General features: G+C 44.1%; 1 protein-coding gene across 2 annotated transcripts in view; it reads left to right on the top strand.

The window, feature by feature from the left end:
- Positions 1–20,646, top strand: part of ERN1 (endoplasmic reticulum to nucleus signaling 1) — a 90,845-nt gene that overhangs the window by 22,902 nt on the left and 47,297 nt on the right. For both annotated transcript variants that reach the window (XM_024235381.3, XM_054537255.2), the window contains exon 2: positions 9,118–9,238. In XM_024235381.3, coding sequence (XP_024091149.3) covers positions 9,118–9,238 — 121 coding nt within the window. The remainder of the gene's footprint in view (positions 1–9,117; positions 9,239–20,646) is intronic.

The following is a 20,646-nucleotide window of genomic DNA, read 5'->3' as shown; positions in this document are numbered from 1 at the left end:
AACAAAACAAAATTTTTTTGTATCTGTCTTAATTAGGCCTTTATTTAACTTCAAAGATAGTCCTTTGTGAGTGGAGAGTTGAGCCCCTCCTGATCATTGTGAGGCTTTTACTCTGAGGGCTTGCTTTAATCATTGAGAGAGTTTTATGTCATGGGCCTTTGCACTTACTAGGCACTGATTTCAGTGTTCTACTGCTTTGGTGAATTTTTGATGTCTTTTTGGCCATGATCAGACAGTCTCCTACTATGTGATGAAATGGTATTAGAAAGCGGTACTCTGCTGGCTGCCTTTATAAAGCAGAGAATCACAAATGGCCAGGCTTTGAGTTTATGGTCTGAGATAGATAATATTGCTGCAAGTAGAAGAATTGTAGACACAGATGTCCTCGTTTTGAATATCCTTTAGTGCCTTTCAGGGGTCTGTGTTATAGAATACCATTTTGAGGTACTTCTTCCTGTTGTTTTGATGTTACTGCACAGGTTGAGTGAGAGAGAGAGAGCTTGTGTGTGTGTGTGTGTGTGTGTGTGTGTGTGTGTGTATAAGATACCCTGTAGGACTGGTGTCCTATGAGAGAGACAGCGAGCCTGTGTGTGTGTGTGTGTGTGTGTGTGTAAGAAACCCTGTAGGACTAGTGTCCTGTTATGGCATGACAGAAAGTGTCTTACTGGTATCTCTTAAAATTAGCTGATCCATCCTGTGGCTTTCAGCCGGTTATAGCCAGAAGAATAATCCAGTCTGTTTGCCATTACTCATTATTAACCCCTACTTTCTTATCCATCTAGACAGCACCCCTCACCACATCCACATGTGTGGTGGATCAGCCTTATCTTGCCTTTTTTGATAGGTGCTTTGGCATAGGCATATTCCCCTGTGTAGCATGCCCTTCCCACCTCCAAGCATGATTGCCAAGGTTAATAATTATAAGCTCTAATTCCTTAGCACATTCTAATCCACTTGAAATCATTATTCTACATTTAGCAACATGCACTTTTAATTGTTCTCAAGATTTCATATGTCCTAACTGGGCAGTAAAACAAAATATCTTGGAAATCTTTCTTATATAATCCTTCTCTCACTTGCATAACCTGTTTCAAGTCTTACCTTTAATACTGTAATATGTATTCATTAGCCAACTAAAAGGAACCTTAACGCCAATTTATTGCTTTACCTCTGTGCCAACCATCCAGTAGATTTGAATCCTGGCAAGGAACCCTGCACTGCAAGAGGCAGCCTGGCTGTTGTTGGCAGGTTGCATGTTCCAAGAACTGAGGTACACATGGTATTGTATGATATTCTATTGTCCTTGCTCAAATTATGTAAGTATTTTTAGTTTGGAGGAATGGTTTTCTTTCTTTTTTTTTTTTTTTTTTTGAGATGGAGTTTTGCTCTTGTCGCCTTGGCTGGACTGGAGTGCAACGGCATGATCTCGGCTCACTGCAACCTCCGCCTCCCAGGTTCAAGCGATTCTCCTGCCTCAGCCTCCCAAGTAGCTGGGATTACACCATGCCTGGCTAATTTTTGTATTTTTAGTAGAGACAGGGTTTCACCACGTTGGCCAGGCTGGTCTCGAACTCCTGACCTCAGGTGATCCGCCCACCTCGGCCTCCCAAAATGCTGGGATTACAGGCGTGAACCACTGCGCCCGGCTGTTTTCTTAACCTTAAATAAGTAAAACTAAAGTTGGGATTATGCAATATAACGGTAATCCAATGAACGTAGAGGACTATTAGCAAAACAAACAAAAACACACACACACACACACACACACACAAACCAGCCTCTGAACAAATTCTAGACATTGGTGTGATATTCCTAAAACAAATTTTTATTATTAGCCAGATGATTATATAAACTTCTGGTCTGTTGGAGTGGAAGTGGGATGGGGAGAAGATTCATAGAAAAGATTTTTATTTTAAGTCTTTTTTTTTTTAAGCTTATGCCTGTAATCTCAGCAACTCAGGAGGCTGAGGTGGGAGGATTGCATGAGGCCAGGAGTTCAAGACCAGCATGGTCAATGTAGTGAAACTCCCGACTCTACAAAAAATTTAAAAATTGGCCAGGCTTGTGTCACACACCTGTAGTCCCAGCTACTTGGAAGACTGAGGGGAGAGGATTGCTTGAGCCTCAGGGCTGCAGTGAGCTCTGATCGCTCAACTGCACTCCCGCCTGGGTGACAAAGCAAGACCTCATCTCAGAAAAAAGAAGAAAAGAGAGAGGGTTGTACAGTTGGGTTGGACTTGATCCATTTACATGCCACCTGAGAAGTGTGTGACTCTCTTGTTCACAATCGTAGGTTTTCTGTGTGTGTGTGTTTGTGTGTACACGACTTTTTTTTTTTGCATTGGTAAGATGCTCCAGTTTTGTAAATGGAGCAGAGATTATAAACCTCGTTTAAGCATAGATCACTGGAAAACTGTGGGTATGGAACACGTGTGCATTACACTGTATCTTCCCACTGACTTAGAGGTGAAAAGTCTGTGCCATTTTAATAATCTTATTTCTGACCCTTTTTTTTTTTTTTAAGATGGAGTCTCTCTCTGTCACCCAGGCTGGAGTGCAGTGGTGCGATCTTGACTCACTGCCTTCCTCCTGGATTCAAGCGATTCTTCTGACTCAGTCTCCTGAGTGGCTGGGATTACAGGTGTGCACCACCACACCTGGCTAATTTTTGTATTTTTAGTAGAGACAGGGTTTCACTGTGTTGGCCAGGCGGGTCTCGAACTCCTGACCTCAGGTAATCCACCTGCCTGGGCCTCCCAAAGTGCTGGGATTACAGGCATGAGCCGCCACACCTGGCCCTGACCCTTGTTATCAGGTAGTCAGCCTGGGAATCAGTTCTTGAAATGTATGTCTGAAATTGACAAGCTCCATTTTTTTTTGGCAAAAGCAACATTTCTGAAACCCCTGATAAGGAACATTCAGCTTTCATACCTTCTGCATCTCAGAGGAGCTTGCAGGGTCTTCCCTGCTGTACTTATCATTGCAGGGGGCAACAGGGCGGTGGTAAGTGGAAACAAGCCAAAACTTCAGTGATAAGGCTGCTGAAATCAAGCCCTGTGTTTTTTGTTTGTTTGTTTGTTTGTTTTATTTTGAGACAGGGTCTGGCTCTGTTGCTCAGGTTAGAGTGCAGTAGCACTGTCTTGGCTCACTGCAACCTTTGCCTCCCAGGCTCAAGCAATCCTCCCTCGTTGGCGTCCTGAGTAGCTGGGACTACATACATAAACCACACACCTGGCAAATTAATTTTTTTTTTTTTGTCAAGATGGGGTCTCCCTGTATGGCACAGGCTGGCCTGAAACTCCTGGGCTCAAGCAATCCTCCCGCCTGGCCCTCCCAAAGTATTGGAATTACAGGAGTGAGCCACCATGCCCAGGAAGCTGTGGGTTTTTTGCTGGTTGTTCTCCAGCCACTGATGACCTTGCCTCCCTGCCTGACCAGTCAGTCCCAAATGCAAGTTTAGAAACTGGTGGTTTTTTGTTAGAGGCCATTTCGTTTGTTTTTGTGCTGTTTGAACAACTGTCTGCCCCTGTGTCCATAATTCTCTTTACTGAAGACTTTTTCTAAATGAAGTTATTTCAGAAGGCATTTAAGAAAATATTTTTTTCTTACCTGAAATATATATAGGTAGTTAATTAATGCAAGAGCCCTAACAATTAGCTGAATTCACAATATTAGGGAATGATTAAATTGTTGGTGATGTACCTTTCAATCATCTCTGCATAAGCAGTTGATAGCCACTTCTGTATCTTTGTAGTAAATGCAGAGTGAATGGTGGATTTTATGAATGGGGAAGCTGCTGGATTTTGTGTAACATTGCTTTTTTTTTTTTTTTTTTTTTGAGATGGAGTCTCACTCTGTTGCCCAGCCTGGAGTGCAGTGGCGTGATCTCGGCTCACTGCAGCCTCCACCTCCTGGGTTCAAGCGATTCTCCTCCCTCAGCCTCCCAAGTAGCTGGGATTACAGGTGACTGCCACCACACCCAGCTAATTTTTGTATTTTTAGTAGAGACAGGGTTTCACCATGTTGACCAGGCTGGTCTTGAATTCCTGACCTCAAGTGATCCGCCCACCTTGGCCTCCCAAATGTGCTGGGATTACAGGTGTGAGTCACCACGTCCAGCCGTAACATTGCTTTATGATCAGAGCATTGAACATCAGGATCCAGTGCTGGTCATGTGTTGGCTTTCATGGGAGGGAGACTCCTGCTGCAGTCCAGCTGAGTAGGGCTGCAGTGAGGACCCTTATACTGCTGAAGCCCACTAAGTGACACATGCTGGACAGAGTCTGATGTCTGAGGGGACCAATTAGCTAATGGATGTTTAGTTTTAGGCTAGACTAGATGCCTGCCACTACCCTTCCCACCCTCCACAGTTACTGTTGGTTACTTCCTACAAGTCACCATCAAAGCCAGGAGTATATATTCTACTTTTTTTTTTTTTAACCTCCCAACTACTAGTTTTAAAACTGAATCAAATTTCAAATAGTTGTTAACTTGAAACAGATCTGCAGACTCGACATTTTCTTTCCATTTTCAGGCTCTCTGGAAACCAGTGTGTGTGCCGTAGGGTATATTGCTTGTAGAGAAAAGTGAGCACTGAGGACTGAAATGGCTGGGCAAAGACAAGGCACAAGTTCATCTTTGTGAAGCAGCATTTTTCAGTGTTCAGGTACAAATAGTTCTCAGCTGTGCTCAGTATCACACAAGGCATCTGGAAGCATGTTTAATTCATGTTAGCTATAGCAACTACATTTGAACTCAGGCATGTTCATGCTTTTAAAAATACCAGAGGGGAAAAAGCCAGAAAATTTGTCATTTTTATTTGCCTTATGAGAGAATAACACTGTTCCGAGTGGCTCCCAGGAGTTTCGATTTGGTACAGTTGAGAGCCTTGAGAAGAGAAGAACCTGCCAATTGTAATGCTTTGTGGCATTTCTGTAGACACTGTGATTGACAGAATTCTCAGTTGCCAAATTCAGCTTCTCTCTAAACTTTGTATTTTTGAGATTTTTCCAAGACTAAATTAGTCATGTGATTAGTGTTGTTGTTGTTGTTGTTGTTTTTGAGACAGAGTCTTGCTCTGTTGCTTAGGCTGGAGTGCAATGGCATGATCTTAGCTCACTGCAACCTCCGCCTCCTGGGTTCAAGCAATTCTCCTGCCTCAGCCTCCCAAGTAGCTGGGATTGCAGGTGTCTGCCACCAGGCCTGGATGATTTTTTAGTATTTTTTTTAGTACAGACGGGGTTTCACCATGTTGACCACGCTGGTCTCAAACTCCTGACCTCGGGTGAACTGCCCGCCTTGGCCTCCCAAAGTGCTGAGATTACAGGCATGAGCCACTGGTCCCGGCCATGATTAGTGTTTCATTCTGATCCATAAGCCAACCGTAGACAGTTGCTCTTCCAGTGGCTTCCAAGATGCTCAGACAAGGCAGGTGGCTTTTGTTTCCACTAGTGCTTCCACTAGTAGCAAAGGAGCACTGGTATGTTTTGGTAAATATTAACCCTTTTAAATATTAATACTGTGATAAGATATACTTGGGGGCACTTAGTTCGTTATGGTTGTACTGTAGGCTTTAATAACAGCAAACTTCTTATTCTTGGATGCATACATTCTTGTTGGGAGACCCATGTGTTTTTAAACTCTGGTCCCTTGTTTGGTGGAGATTAATGATCAAAGGTGGCTGACTTGCCTACTATCCTGAGGTGGAAAGTGCTTCACGTGGAACTTAGGCACTTGCCGGAGCTCCTTTAAATTCAAGCCTCTCTCCTACCTGCTAGCTTGTCCATCTCCTTTCTACTTTGTGAAAAATTCACTACAGATTAGCAAATCATATTATTGGAAGTTTAAAAAATGAGAAAAGAAGAAATATTGCTGTAATTTTGCAGTATTGTTTTCCCTTTCTTTTTTTTTTTTTTTTTTTTTTTTTTTGGAGACAGAGCCTCACTCTATCCCCCAGGCTGGTGTACAGTGGCGCGATCTCGGCTCACTGCAACCTCCACCTCCTGGGTTCAAGTGATTTCTTCTGCCTCAGCCTCTCGAGTAGCTGGGATTACAGGCACCCATCACCACGCCTGGCTAATTTTTGTATTTTTAGTAGAGACGAGGTTTCGCCATGTTGGCCAGGCTGGTCTCGAACATCTGACCTCAAGTGATCTGCCTGCCTCGGCCTCCCAAAGTGCTGGGATTACATGTAGGCATGAGTCACCGCGCCTGGCCCTTTTTTTCCCTTTTTCTGTCTGCATTTTTCCTCATTGGGTGTGTGGTGGGGACTGTTTGGGCTGCAAGTGACAGAAACCTAATTCTAACAGGCTTAAGCAAAGAGGGGAATTTATTGTAAGGACTGGAGGGTCTCTGAGCCCAAGGGCAAGAACTTAGCTGGGCCTGAGGAGCTGTGGAAGCCAGGGTGGGCTCTCCCAGTCTTTTAAGTCATGTTTCTTCTTAGGCTGCTTTCTGTTTCTGTGTCTGTCTCATTCAGCTTTTTCCATGTGGCAGAAAACACATTCACAGAGCTCTCTCAAGTTTAATTTCCATTTTATTTATTTATTTATTTATTTATTTATTGAGACACAGTCTCACTCTGTCACCCAGGCTAGAGTGCAGTGGTGCAACCTTGGCTCAGTGTAACCTCCCTGAAAACTCCACCTCCCAGGTTCAAGCAATTCTCCTGCCTCAGCCTTCTGAATAGCTGGAAATACAGGCACATGCCACCATGCCTGGCTAATTTTTGTGTGTTTAGTAGAGATGGGTTTTTACCATGTTGGCAAGGCTGGTCTCGAACTCCTGACCTCATGTGATCCGCCTGCCTTGGCCTTCTAAAATGTTGGGATTACAGGCGTGAGCCACCGTGCCTGGCCTTATTTCCACTTTAGCCACCCAGAGTTTAACTCACTTTCTTGTGTGGCCTCCCAAGACCTGTTGTACAGAGTGGTTATTCCTGTGGTAACTTTGCGGGGTGGAGGAGGGCTCAGCAGGGATTTCCACTTCTTGGCCCCAGGTATGCATAATTTGCCCTTTCATCCTTTCACTTATTCATCCTCCAAACTGTCACACCTAACATAATCCAGCCATCCCACACCAAGCTGCACACCCATTCCCCCTCCTCAGTGGCAGACAGCCCCAATTCACTCAGCCCCTGTTTACTCATGGACTCCCGGTGGCCTTGTCATAGGGCCACAGTTCTCCAGGCCCAGGTACCTGTGGTTCAGGTGGCTTGTCACCATCTGGACCCTCTGGGCTGAAATAATTCTAACCACTCCCAAACAGTGACCTTTGCATCCCCGGCTAGGGCAGATACCACCCTTGAGGCTTATGTTTTCCTAGCCGATTCCTACTCTGATATTAATTTCCTAGTTCCAAGGGTACAATTAAAAGCACTCTTCTTCCTCAGACTTGAGGCTTTGCACAGAGTAGACTCGGTAGCTGGCAACACAGCTTGCTGTCCTTTCTCCCATTCCAGGGAGTGAGCCCAGGCCCTGGCCCTGGGCAAAGCGAAGACGTGGGATGTGCAAAGTTCTGGCAGCCATTTCACTCCCTCCGTTGGTGGGTCTCCACCACGGAAAAGGAATACGGGACCCCAGAGTATTTGTCCTGCCACCTCAGGCTGCCCCAGAGAGAGCCTGTGGGGCCTTCCCTTTGAAGGATTAAGTAGGCGTCCTGGTTCTTACCGAGAGTAGCCGGGCCTTCTGGGATCAGGCCCCCATGCACAAATAACCCCAGTCCTTTTACATTTAATGCTGCTTACTTCTGTATTTCAAAAATAGCGTTTGTGCCAGAATTCAAACTGTTGCAGTATAAGCAAGTTGCATTGGCATGTTTTTTTTTTAATTGAAGACCCGGGGAAAAAGCTATTTTCAGGATAGTATGTGACAAAGGAAGAGAAAATCTCATTACAAGGGTGGGGTTGCTGAAGGGACCCCTACCTCAAAAGGGAAATCTTATCCAGGAAACCTTACCAGCTGTCACCTGCATATGCGTCCATGTGTGTACATGTGCACGTACACCTGCTCCCATGGAAACCCTGTGGAATGAGGGTACAATTCCTAGCAAAGCCAGAAGACAGGTAGGCAAAAAAAAAAAAAAATCTGTCCAGTATAATTGTAACCACAGTGGTTGTCAAATCTTGGATTCTATATTTAATTGATAATGTGTATAAGCATTTTTCTATATTGTAGATTTTTCCAAGTGTTATTTTAATGATAATTATTCCACTGAACATATGTCTTTATTTATCTTAGCCATTTAGATATTATTGGAAATTTGGTTCTTTCCAGTTTTTGTGTTTATAAGTGGGACGTCATGAGTATCATCGTGCACAGAACTTTTTCCATTTCTGGAGTTATTTCTTTAGAGTATAGAAGTGGAATTACAGGATCAAAAACTAAGAGCACTTTTATATTTTCCAGAAAGATGATACTAGTAATTTTCAGTGCTACTAGCAATGGATGAGAAATGTCACAGCCTTTGGTTATTTCCTTTAAAATGTTTTTTTGTTTTAAGTTTGTTGAGAAAAAAAGTACATTTTAATTTAAATTTTATTTTTATTCTAAGTGAGGACCAGTTTGGGGTTATGCTTTTTATTCATTTACTTTTATAACATATCTTTACTGGAATCTTGGTGTTTTATTTTATAAATTCTTTGTATAATGAAAGCTGTTTTTCCTATTTTGCTTTAAGCATTTCCCCTAATTCTTTGCTTTTTAAAATTTCATGAGTGTGTATGCACGTGGGTATTGGCATTCTTTTTTATCATAACGTCTTATGAGATGACCAGGTTTTAGAGAATAGAGTAGGCCCAAGAGAAGGAAGTCAGAAAGCTGAGCATACTTTGCCCCTCTGTTTCAGTGGAGGCTGCCCATGGATTATTTCAGAATTCTTGTCCTTGTAATGTTAGGTCATGAGCCTGCCTGTCTGCAGGCAGGATCAGGATCACTGCTTAGAGTGAGGTGACCTGGGTTCTAGTCCTGACTGAGTGGGAATTTAGGCTCTCCACCTTCCATTTCTTCATCTGTAAAATGGAGGGTTTTAGCAGGATCACCTTGGGGGTGGGGGGTCTGTGATTGTACATGCCCAAGGTGAAGAATCATATCAACATTAAGAGTCTTCTACATCTCGTTGCAGATTTTTGGAAGTACCAGCACAGTGACGCTTCCTGAAACCTTGTTGTTTGTGTCAACGCTGGATGGAAGTTTGCATGCTGTCAGCAAAAGGACAGGCTCAATCAAATGGACTTTAAAAGAAGGTAAGTTGGATTTGGTCCTTGGGCGACATGGACATTTGCTTAACTGGTTCCACAGAAACGTATTCTGGAGAAAGAGAAAACATTACTTATTATCTAATAAAATAAATAAGAAATAAAGAAGAATGGGATCAAGAGAGGAAAAGGCATTCTGCTCAAAGGATGTTTATAGCTTTGCTGTGGTTATCCACTAAGTGCATCAGTTAAAGAAGCACATTTTATCTTCTTTTTTGCTTCTGTTTAGACTTCATGTTAAAATGGCTCTAGGCTTTTCTATTAATAGCTCTAGCTGGTTGGTCTTTATGAAGACATGCTGCACTAAATTTGGTCTCATGATTAGAATCTTGTAATCATAATTACAAGAAGGTATCTTCTCAACACCTCAAATTACTCACTTGTTTTTATAGAGGCTGAAATAATAAAGGGCTGTAAAATTTGACATTCATCCAAGTTAACCACTTTATTGGGTTGTTAGGGTGAAGGGAATAAAGACTGAGCTTCTTTCTTAGTTAACATACCATGCGTCCATGTTATGATCTGATTTTCCTGGTGGTAACTAGCAGAGTCAAGCCCTACAGCTGGGAAATTGTATTTGATTTCCAAAGTAATCTTTCCAGATAAAGCCATGCAAATCCCAGGATTTGGGACTTTCAGAGTCATCTGTATTATTTAATCTGTCTAGTAATAAATCTCATTTGGCCCGAGGTTCGGGTCTGAACAGCATCGTTCTCTTTCGTCACTACTCTGTGACTCATTACTTTCATGAGCGCAGCCAATGTTTTTCCTTCCTTAATAAAGTGTTCCAAAACAGTATGCTAGATGGAAAAATATTGGCATATGTCAGAAGGTCACACATTGTCTTGTGAATTCAGCAGCAAACCTCGTTACCGTCCATAGATGGTGGCAGCTGGGTTACCACAGGCCATCCTGCCCCACCTGCATGGGCCCTGCTTGGATCAGCAGGAACTTTAAGCAGCCCAAAGAGCAGCTCTCTCAGGAGTAAGTGGCCACAGGAAGACTGTAGAGTGTTTTATTACAGGTTCCAAGAACGTCATCTGTACTGTATCTCCATCACATTTAAGCCTTTTAATGTTTTTAAAATGAAACAGAGTCCTTCAAACTTCAGGATTTCCTATTTTGTCCAAAGATGAAAATCAACAAATCACACAAGAATTGAGAGAAACACTTTGGCTGTGGAATGTTAGGGCATGTCTTTCAGTTTCATTGTTCCCAGGCAGGACATCTTCACCCTGAGCCACTTCATTCTGCTTTGCTTTCCCCTGCACATAATGCTTTAAGTTGATTTTTTCCAAGTCTTCATTGCTGCAAGTAATGTCATCTGTATCCAACAAAACTGTGTCCTGTCTGTTACTTAGTCAAACATAAGAATTAACCTGTTTTCTCTTCTAACTTAGAGCTGAAAGAATTTGCCTCTTTTTAACTCAATTGAATCTGTATTTAGAGAACCTAGAATGTGAGAGATACTGTATAGCAGCAGTCCCCAACCTTTTTTGCACCAGGGACCAGTTTTGTGGAAGATAGTTTTTCCATGGATCGGGGGAGCGGGGGCAGGGAATGTTTTGAGATGACTCAAGTGCATTACATTTATTGTGCACTTTATTTCTATTATTATTACTACATTGTAATATAGAATGAAATCATTGTACAACTCACCATAATGTAGAATCAGTAGGAGCCCTGAGCTTGTTTTCCTGCAACTAGATGGTCCCATCTGGGCGTGATGGGAAACAGTGACAGATCATCAGGCATTAGATTCTCATAAGAAACATGCCACACTACACTCGCATGCGTAGTACACAATAGGGTTCACACTCCTATGAAAATCTAATGCCGCCACTGATCTGACAGGAGGTGGAGCTTAGGCAGTAATGCCAGTGACAAGGAGCGGCTGTAAATACAGATGAAGCTTTGCTTGCTCACCCCCTGCTCACCTCTTGCTGTGTGGCCCGGTTCCTAACAGGCCACGGACCCGTCCACAGACCAGTGTGGGTCCACAGCCTGGGGGTTGAGGACCCCTGTTCTGTAGGACACCAAAATGAAAAAGGCAGACCTTGTCCTTAAGAAGCCCATGGTCTAAACCCATGGTGAAAATATAAGAACACAGGACTTCAACACAGCCGAGTCCTGTAACCACTCATGAGAGGGACTAGTAATGTGCTGTGAGCCCACATCCATTTGGAGGGCAGGAGGCTCTGTGAAGTGGGGTGTTGGGGGTAAACCCTGGTGGATGAATTGAGTTCAGTCGGGAGTGAGGCCTGGAGAAGAGCGAAGGAAGCAGCAGGTCTAGGGTGCAGGAGCTGATCCCGTTTAGCAGGAGCTTAGCGTTTCCAGGTAGAGCGGGGGGGGGATTACAAGGGGATGTTGAGCCTTACTGGAGCACTTAGGCATTTGTATCTGACTGAACAGGAAATTGGGAGCTGTTAATGTGATTGAACAGGTGAGTGACTCAACAGGTGCTCACTTTTCGATGACTCCAGCAGCTGTGTGTGGGATGACTAGAAACAGGAAGCAGACCTGGAAAGGGAGGAGGGATGGGAAGGGTGAGAGGCAAGCCAGAAATAGAATCAGTAGAATCTAGTGACTGACTAGGAAGGAGGAGTTACAAGACGCTTAAAGGAAGAATTAGATAAATCCAATTAAGGTCTAATAATTTCTTTTCTTTTTTTTTTGAGACAGAGTTTCCCTTTGTTGCCCAGGCTGGAGTGCAATGGTGCGATCTTGGCTTACTGTAACCTTTGCCTCTTAGGTTGAAGTGATTCTCATGCCTCAGCCTCCTGAGTAGCTTGGATTACAGGCATGCGCCACTATGCCTGGCTAATTTTTGTATTTTCAGTAGAGACGGAGTTTCACCATGTTGGCCAGGGTGGTCTCAAACTCCTGGCCTCAAGTGATCTGCCTCTCAAAGTGCTGGGATTAAAGATGTGAGCCACTGTGCCCAGCTTAATAATTTCCAGTAGTATTCATGATGATCTGTTTTTCTAAGAATAAACTGGCATGTTTTAGTTCAGCCCTGGATACCAGTGGCCTTAACTTATATTTCTATACAAAGATTAAAGATGGTAATGTGTAGATACCCTGAGTTTTCAGTTTAATCTTGTGGTTATAACTAAAGATTTCAACATTTTTCTAAATTGTTAAATATAGATAAATGATAAAGGTATCCAGATGCTACTCTAGGTCCTGAGGATACAGCAGGTGAACAAAACGGGCAAACCCTTTTATCATAGAGCTTTCATTCCAGTGGGAAAACAGGAAATCAGTTACTTATTAGTGACGAGAGGTTTGGAGAAAAAATGAAGTGGGGACATGGAATGGGCAGTGCCAGATTGGGACGGGAGTCTGCAGTTTTAAACAGGGAGGGCTCCACTGAGAAGGTGTCATTTGAGCAAGAGCTCAAGGAGGCAAGGGAGTCTTGTAGACAGCCGGCATAGCGGGTCAAAGGTGGAGTGTCCTTAAAAAAAAAAAAAAAAAAAAAAAAGAAACTATGGGAGTGTCCCTGGCACAGTAGAGGAGGAGCACAGAGTTGATGTGGCGGGAGGAAATCAGCTCGGAGAGAGATGGGCCAGTCGTACAGGGCAGGAGGGACCCAGCGCTTCCTTTACTTCACATGTACTATAAAGATGCTTACTGAAACAAAATTTATAGTCAGTAAACTACATATACACAGTTTCAAAAAGAAATAAACATATTACCGAACTGGTAATCTAAAACAAATAATAGGAAAGTATTTTTTTAATCACATAGATATAACATGTAAATGCTCGGACACACACTGACACTCCCCCCAGGAACAAATGCTGTGCCTGTTGATGCAGATGGAGACAAGTGCAGGATAGTTTACCACCATAGCCATGGCAACTGGATTTCCAGGATGGTGAACTGTTCTTGGTGGTGTTTCAAACAAAAGAAGTACAGCCTTACCTGCCTTACACACTAGTTACGTTCCAAGAAAATTCTGTATATTATGAAAAAGTACATTTGTGCTTGTGTGTAAAACAGACTATAGCCTTGGACAATTAGTAAAGGGTTTTGGCCCATGAGAATGTCTGGCAGGACATCAGAGTGGCGTGCAGATGCAGGGCAGTCCTTGGTTGTGCAGGACCACTAGCATCCCTGGTCCCCCACACTTAGTGCCTGTAAAGTCTGCTAGTCTCTGTGACCACCAGAAAATACCTTCATCAATTTCTCAAGCATTCCCTGGGGAGCTGTGCTCTCCCTACTGATACCACTGGTGTAGGGCCTAGTGGCTGGTGTGAGGACATTGGCTTTTCCTCAGCTGTTGGAGGAACCTGAGGCAAGGAGCAACATGCCCTGTTGTTCTGGACTGAATATTTGTGTCATCCTTCCAATGCCATTTATAAGCTGAAGCCCTAGCCCTCGGTGTGATGGTACTTTGAGATGGGGCCTTTGGGAGATAATCATGAAGGTGGGGCCCTTGGGATGGATGAGTGTCCTTATGAGAAGGGAGAGACCAGAGCTCGCTCATTCTCTCTCCACCATGTGAGAACATGGTGAGAAGGTGGCCGTCTGCAAGCCAAGAAGAGAGCCCTCACCAGAAACCAATCTCAGACTTCCAGCTTCCAGAACCATAAGAAATAAATTTCTGTTGTTCAAGCCCCCTAATCTATGGTATTTTGTTATAGTAGTCTGAGCAGAGTAAGGCACATGGCCTCCACTTTACAAGATCAACAAGTGCTGTGTTGAAACTGAACAGATGGGGCCAGGAAGAAACTGGGAGGCCAGGCAGGGGTTACTGCACTAGTCCAGACAAGAGAGGATACAAGCTTGGGTCTGAGTCTCAAAGAGGGATTCAGAGTTGAATGGAATGAACTTGCTGATGCAAACACATACCTTTAACTCACCAAACTGGGGTTCTTCAGAATAGAGGCCTGCAACTCCATTTGGCTGTTTACTTTTTTCAGGAGCCAACGAACTGGGCATTTTTTTTTTTTTTTCTTTCTGTGGTGGTTTGGCAGGTGCTTTTGTTCCTCAGCCAAACGTGTTGTAGTTCCCAGAAATGGTGGTTTCTCACACCATAGTGGCAAATTATACCTAATAGAGAAAATGCGTTTTGTTTTCTGGAACTCATTTGGATTGTGACATTTTACTTTAGGGGCCATCCTTCTAAGCACTGATTTTGTGGCTGTAGTCTGTCTTTCTCTAAAACCTCACCAGTGAATAGAGTTGAATATATTTCATCTCTATACTTTTAGACCAAACGCAAACTGAGAATGTTACCATCACATTTTGTTTTAGATTAGCTTGCTTTGGCCTGATGGAGTTGAGAGGACTTTCTTTAGTATTTCCAGGGCTGGTGTAGGGCTTCTTGAGCTCACCTTAAAATACTAGTTAATGCTGATTTTTAACATTCAAATCCCCATCAAATTACAGGTCATTCTATAGCAACCCTGCTCTATTCTTTTCTGTCTCCTTTCCAATAATAGTAGGCATGAAGGGCTGGGTCAAATTAGAACCATTCTTTACTAGTCATGAAAATCTGCTAAATATGCAATATGACTACTCTCCTAGCCAGCTGGGCCCAGACTCCTGAGATGTCCCTTGAGTGGACATTTAGATAAATGATAAAGCTATCCAGATACTACTCCAGGTTCTGAGTATATACAGCAGGTGAACAAAACAGGACATAATACTGGAGATTTCTTAGGAGGGAAGAGTCAGAACAAAGTTATTTGAAATTTGAAGACAATTTTATTCTCACTTGAGTGTCTCTTTCCAAACATGTGCCTCTTGCCACAGTTCCTCCCTGTGCCGACAGAATCACGGCCAAGCAGTATAGAAACTAGAGAAAATAGAATGATACTGTGCTACTTTCCCCTTGATGCCCAGTGGTCACCAAGCCCTGTCATGTAGACTGGGAAGGACCCTGCAAACCTGACTCCTCCTCTCTGGCCCCATTGCTGGTGCCTTAGCCAGGCTCTTGGCATTCATTTCCTAGATGAATGCAGCAGCCTCCTGACCACCATCCATGCCCCTCGCACCTTAGCCCTCTCGTTCACTCATCACACTGCCCTCAGATACACCCTCCAAAAAGACCAATTGGACCTAGCTGTACCCCTGCCTGCTGAAATGCTCTTGGTGTTGTCTATAGTGGTGGCATTGTGCCTGCGCCAGTGTGTGTGGTGTGTTACCTGTGAATGATGAGGAAAGGACAAATAGGGAGCGTGAGCATCATCCAGGATGGGTTGGCCATTTCAACAACTGGCCCTTCACCACTGCTAGTTTGAGAAGTGCTGCTCCACAGGGTCAAGTCTAAGCTCCTTAGTGCATGTGTGAGGCCATTCATGGTCTCTCACCGCCGCCCCCCTCCCCCCAACTCCCTGGGCTCCCTCCCCTGCCCAGCAGGTGCCCTACTTGCAGCCATGTAACTCCTTACCAGGCCTTGGAGACCTCCGGCCTTTGCTCATGCTCCCTCTCCACCAGCAGCCTGCAATGTTAGACAAGCTCCTGTTCATCTGTGAAGACCCCTTCCCAGGTTACCTCCCTGGCTTCTCAAGCAGGGTGAACCCATTTTTTGCCTGGGTTCTGGAGGTGCTTTTCTGCACCCTCTGTTGTGGCACTTCTGGCTTGTGTTGTAAATTTTTGTTCTCATTTGCTTCCTAGTGGATTTCTACCTCCTTACGGGGGCTCTGGGCAGCCAGGATGCTCAGTAAATGTCCGAGGCACTTGAGGCTGACTCGGGTCCCAGAACTCTTCTGCCTGGACGTCTTTTGGGAGTCCTGAGAAACAGATGGGACTTGACTGCCTTCTCAGGATGATGAATCATTTGTTGCTTGTATCATAGTCATGACAGTTTCCGGTTCTGGTTTCTGATCTTGAGTTTTGTGTGGCTTTTGGCAGTTGGTTTTTCTGTCCTGCGCTTTAGGCAGTATGTGGGACTCTGGAAGAGTTGGAGATCTGTCTTCAGAAGTGCAATGGAAACATAAGAAGGGGAAATTGTGAAAAGTGATGATGTTTTGTTAATAGATCTAACCTGTTTTCTCTCAAGGACTTTTCTAGGCTTAGAATATGCATCATCTACCTTTTTACCCTCACTGCTTAAGTATAAGAAAGGTGTTTATTTCCTCTCCATTGTTGTGAAGGATTGAAAACTAAGTTTCATGAAAGGGGCTGTGAGATAAACCTGTTTGTACTTTTGAGCATCTTGAAAATGTGTTGGTTCTTTCTTTTTTTGTATTTTACTTTTAAACATAGAAGGTTTAAAACATATCCAAATGTAGAAGTATTATGTAAAGAACCCCCATGTACTCATCACTCAGCTTCAACAGGGACTGGTTTGTATCTAGCCTTGTTCACCTGCACCCCCACTCACTTTCTTCCCTTATTTTTGGGACTTGCTTCAAAGTAATGCATTTCTCATTTCGGATGGCTCCTCTTAGCAGCTGCCACACACGTAGCGTGGATCTCAGCTCCGATGGGTCGTCTTTGCAGCATTGGTTGGTGTGTGTTGGAATATGGTTGTGATTGTTGAAGTACATGGATAAAGTGCCTTATTTTGTCTGTGACTTAGTTACGTGTCCGTTTGTTCACTTTTGAGTGTTTGGTTTGATGGCACCCCATCACTCAGGAATGAATTCTGTGAAGTTATGACATCTTGAGAGGCATTTGGACACAGGCCGTAGTGTTTAATTGTCTTCAGTGCCTTCATGATTGATTATAACGTTCAGTGTGTTTTTTGGCCTGAGTTACTTCTGCCAAGGTGGAGATAAGTGAGAACGCAGTAGACTTCAGCTGCTTTTAGTATGGGCAGTTTTCCGGATTACTTGGTCATTTCTACGTGATCGTCTTTGCCAAATGTGACATTTCGTGACTTAACGGAGGTTACCTCCGAAGAAAACTTGTTACATCCTTTTCCAGTTCTGCTGAGATTAGAAACTGAGGAGCTTTCGATTAGATGTCTTTAAAAAAAAATGCTTTCCTCGTGAAAGCTGAACTGTAAAGAATGTCTGAGACTTTCTGTCTTACAATTTGGACCTAACAGCTTTAATGGGAGTTTATGACTTAGGTTAATGAAGTGCTTTTTCTCTGGAGGGAAGGAATGGGCTGCCACTGGGGAGAAGTACTTCCTAATTGGGCCACTCGAATGTATGAAACATATTTGGGAGACTGAAGGTTTGAGTTAAGGAAGGGTGAATGGCTTTGTTTCTGCCAGTAATTTTTTTTAAATGGGAAAACAGTATTAGAACCTTAAGCACATTCTTGAGAAAATAGCAGTTGTTTACCTCATTCAGACTATGCCTTTCTAGTTTCACTGTTACCTGTCAGCCAGGGTTAAAATCTCCATGTCACCTTTAACTCGTTCCTTTCTCCCACTGCATTTATCTAGACAGGGCTCAGTTTTGCTGACACTCTTTTCCCTCCTGTCTGTTTCTGACTCCCCTCCTCCCCGGCTCGGGTCTGTCTGTTGCAGCACCTTTGTGATTCCTTCTCCCTTTTCTCCTTCATTCTGTGCCTCAATGCCCGCCTGTCTAACTTGCCTTCAGAGGACTTGTACAGGTTGAGTGTCCCTTACCCGAAATGCTTGGGACCTGAAGTGTTTCTGATTTTGGATCTTTTTAGGTTTGGAATATTTGCATTATATTTACCAGTTGAACATCTCAAATCTGAAAATCTGAAATCCAAAATGTTCCAGTGAGCATTTCCTTTGCACATCACGTTGGCGCTCAGGCTTCAGATTTTGGAACATTTCAGATTTCAGATTTTCGGATTTGGGATGCTCACCCTGTGTCACATTTCTCTTTTTTTTTTTTTTTTTTTTTTTTTTTGAGACGGAGTCTCACTCTGTCGCCCAGGCTGGGGTGCAGTGGCGCGATCTCGGCTCACTGCAAGCTCCGCCTCCCAGGTTCACGCCATTCTCCTGCCTCAGCCTCCTGAGTAGCTGGGACTACAGGTGCCCACCACCACGCCCGGCTAATTTTTTTATTTTTAGTAAAGACAAGGTTTCACCATGTTAGCCAGGATGGTCTCGATCTCCTGACCTCGTGATCCGCCCACCTTGGCATCCCAAAGTGCTGGGATTACAGGCCTGAGCCACCGCGCCTGGCCCACATTCCTCTTTTTCTCAGAGGCTTCCAGTTGGACTCTAGTGCCCAACATTCCACATCACAAAGTTTTCAAGGCTTTCTTCCCCATAGTGTCACTGCCTGCAGTCCAGCCTCATTTGTGTTGTTCCTCAGGAGGAACATGTCACACTTACTGAGCCTGCATCCTCTGTCCCGCGAACACAGTGACAGTTTTTCACTCATGTTGTCTTGTCATCCCTGTGCTCAGGGCCGGCTGCCTTTATGAGGGTTTTCTGCTCTGAGTATTCCGGTCCCCACCTAGGAAAGCCTGTGGTGCGTGCCCCATGTTCTAGCAGTTCGTTGTGTATGGTTCATGTATATTAGCTTTGTAACTCAAACCATAAGCTCCCTTCTTTATCCTGCATGGCACTTAACAGAGAACCCAGCTGAAGCAGATATCTGACAGTTGTTTCTGAGATGTGTTTGGTGCATCTCAACAGAAAGTTACTAGTAGCAGGGTTGTCAGTCCTCTTCCTCCTTGGTGGGGAATGGGGGTGCGTGCATGTAGAGGATTACACAGACTATAAAGCAGTTGAGACTTCATCTCTGCTTTTTGGGTCCTTAAATACCTTTCAAAAGATATTTTGAATACCAACCCAGAATATTTAAAATCACTGCTAGGGGTACACTTAGAAGGGACTGGTTTGGGGACTTTCTAATTGTGTGATGATATCTTAGTTGTACAGGAGAGAGAGCTGATTTCCATTGCTGCGTTATGGGGGTCAGAATGGTGGTCAGATGGGATCTGAAAGAACAAGGTGGAGGAGGGCAGTAAAGCCAGAGGTCATCTAGATTCCACCAGAAAAGCAAAAGCAGTATGTTCCAGAAATATCCCTACTCATCTGGGAAAGAGAAGAGAAGGATCTTGCAAGGCTCCTTGAGCTCCAGTCAAGTGAGCAACCTGTTCTTGTGGCTTCTATAATCAAAGGGATCTTATTTCTTCCTACATGGAAGGAAGTCTGCCCAGAGCTACCTCCAGAGAGAGGCTGTCAATCTCGAAGTCTGGTTTGAAACAATTATTTAAATTTTGGTTGATTGCGTCAAAGACATTTCCATTCAGCTGACTTATCACCCCATGTTTTCCCCAGGCCCTCACGAATTTTGCCAACCCTGCGCTTAGGGAAGCCTGGGATGGTCCTGACAGGGTCCTTCACGCTCTTAACATGGGTTTCCCTTCAGTTTGTCTGTGCCCCGTGCAACTGGAAGAGCAGGCTCTTCAGAATTATGCCACAGGTGAGAGCAGGAGGAACAGGCCATTCTCCCCAACCTGTTGCAGATGTTTGCCTTACATAGCTTCTGTTTTTAGCTTTTTTTTCCTTTTAACTTTTCATTTTATAAAAACTTTATACATACCCCAAAGTAAGAAGAGTAGTGTCATGAAACCATGTACCCAACACCCAGCTTCAATAATGATCAACGCGGGGTAATCCCCATCCCTCTCCCTTAAATACTTTTCAAAAGGGCCAACCCAAAACATTTACAGTCACTGCTAGAGGTACACTTAAAAGGGACTGGGTTGGGGACTTTCTGAGTTTCTAGATTGTGTGACTGGGTGGAAGTGGGACCCACCAGCCAATCTGGGGAGTGTGAACCGAGGAGCAGGTCCTGGGGGTATGGCCTTGGGCTGAGACACCCATAGCAGTTGCATGTGGGACTGGGTCAGGAGTCCAAGGGAGAACATCCTCAGATGCCATGTGGAGGATTTGCAAGTGTTGGTTTTGATCACGGGAACTTGACAGTGGCAGTTCTGATCTTATTCTGAGGGTAGGGGCCAGAGGGCAGTGAGTGGAGGAAGATAAAAAGGCAGGAAGGTGGAACAGAGGATTCAGAGCAGTGTAGTTTCCCCACATGGCTCAGTCACCCAGCTTGGGTTATAAAGGCAAATTCCTTGTCTCTACCTACAAAGCCAGCTGCCTGGGGGAAGAACCTAGGAATCAACATTCTAAAAATTCCATAGGAATCTCTAATACATTGCTGGTGGAAATATAAAACAGTACTACCATTTTTGCAAACTGTCAATTTTTTGTCAGATGTATACAATATGATGCAACCAGTCCCCCTCCTTGTTTTAAGAAATGAAAATAGGCTGGGCACGGTGGCTCATGCCTATAATCCCAGCACTTTGGGAGGCCACGGCGGGTGAATCACGAGGTCAGGAATTCAAGACCAGCCTGACCAATAGGTGAAACCCCGTCTCTACTACAAATACAAAAATTAGCTGGGTGTGGTGGCACACGCCTGTAGTCCCAGCTACTCAGGAGGCTGAGGCAGGAGAGTCACTTGAACTCAGGAGGTGGAGGTTGCAGTGAG

Source organism: Pongo abelii, chromosome 19, assembly GCF_028885655.2.
Source record: "Pongo abelii isolate AG06213 chromosome 19, NHGRI_mPonAbe1-v2.0_pri, whole genome shotgun sequence".
NCBI lineage: Eukaryota > Metazoa > Chordata > Mammalia > Primates > Hominidae > Pongo > Pongo abelii.
The sequence above is the reverse complement of the archived record's forward strand: the minus strand, read 5'-3'. Positions and strand labels throughout refer to the sequence as shown.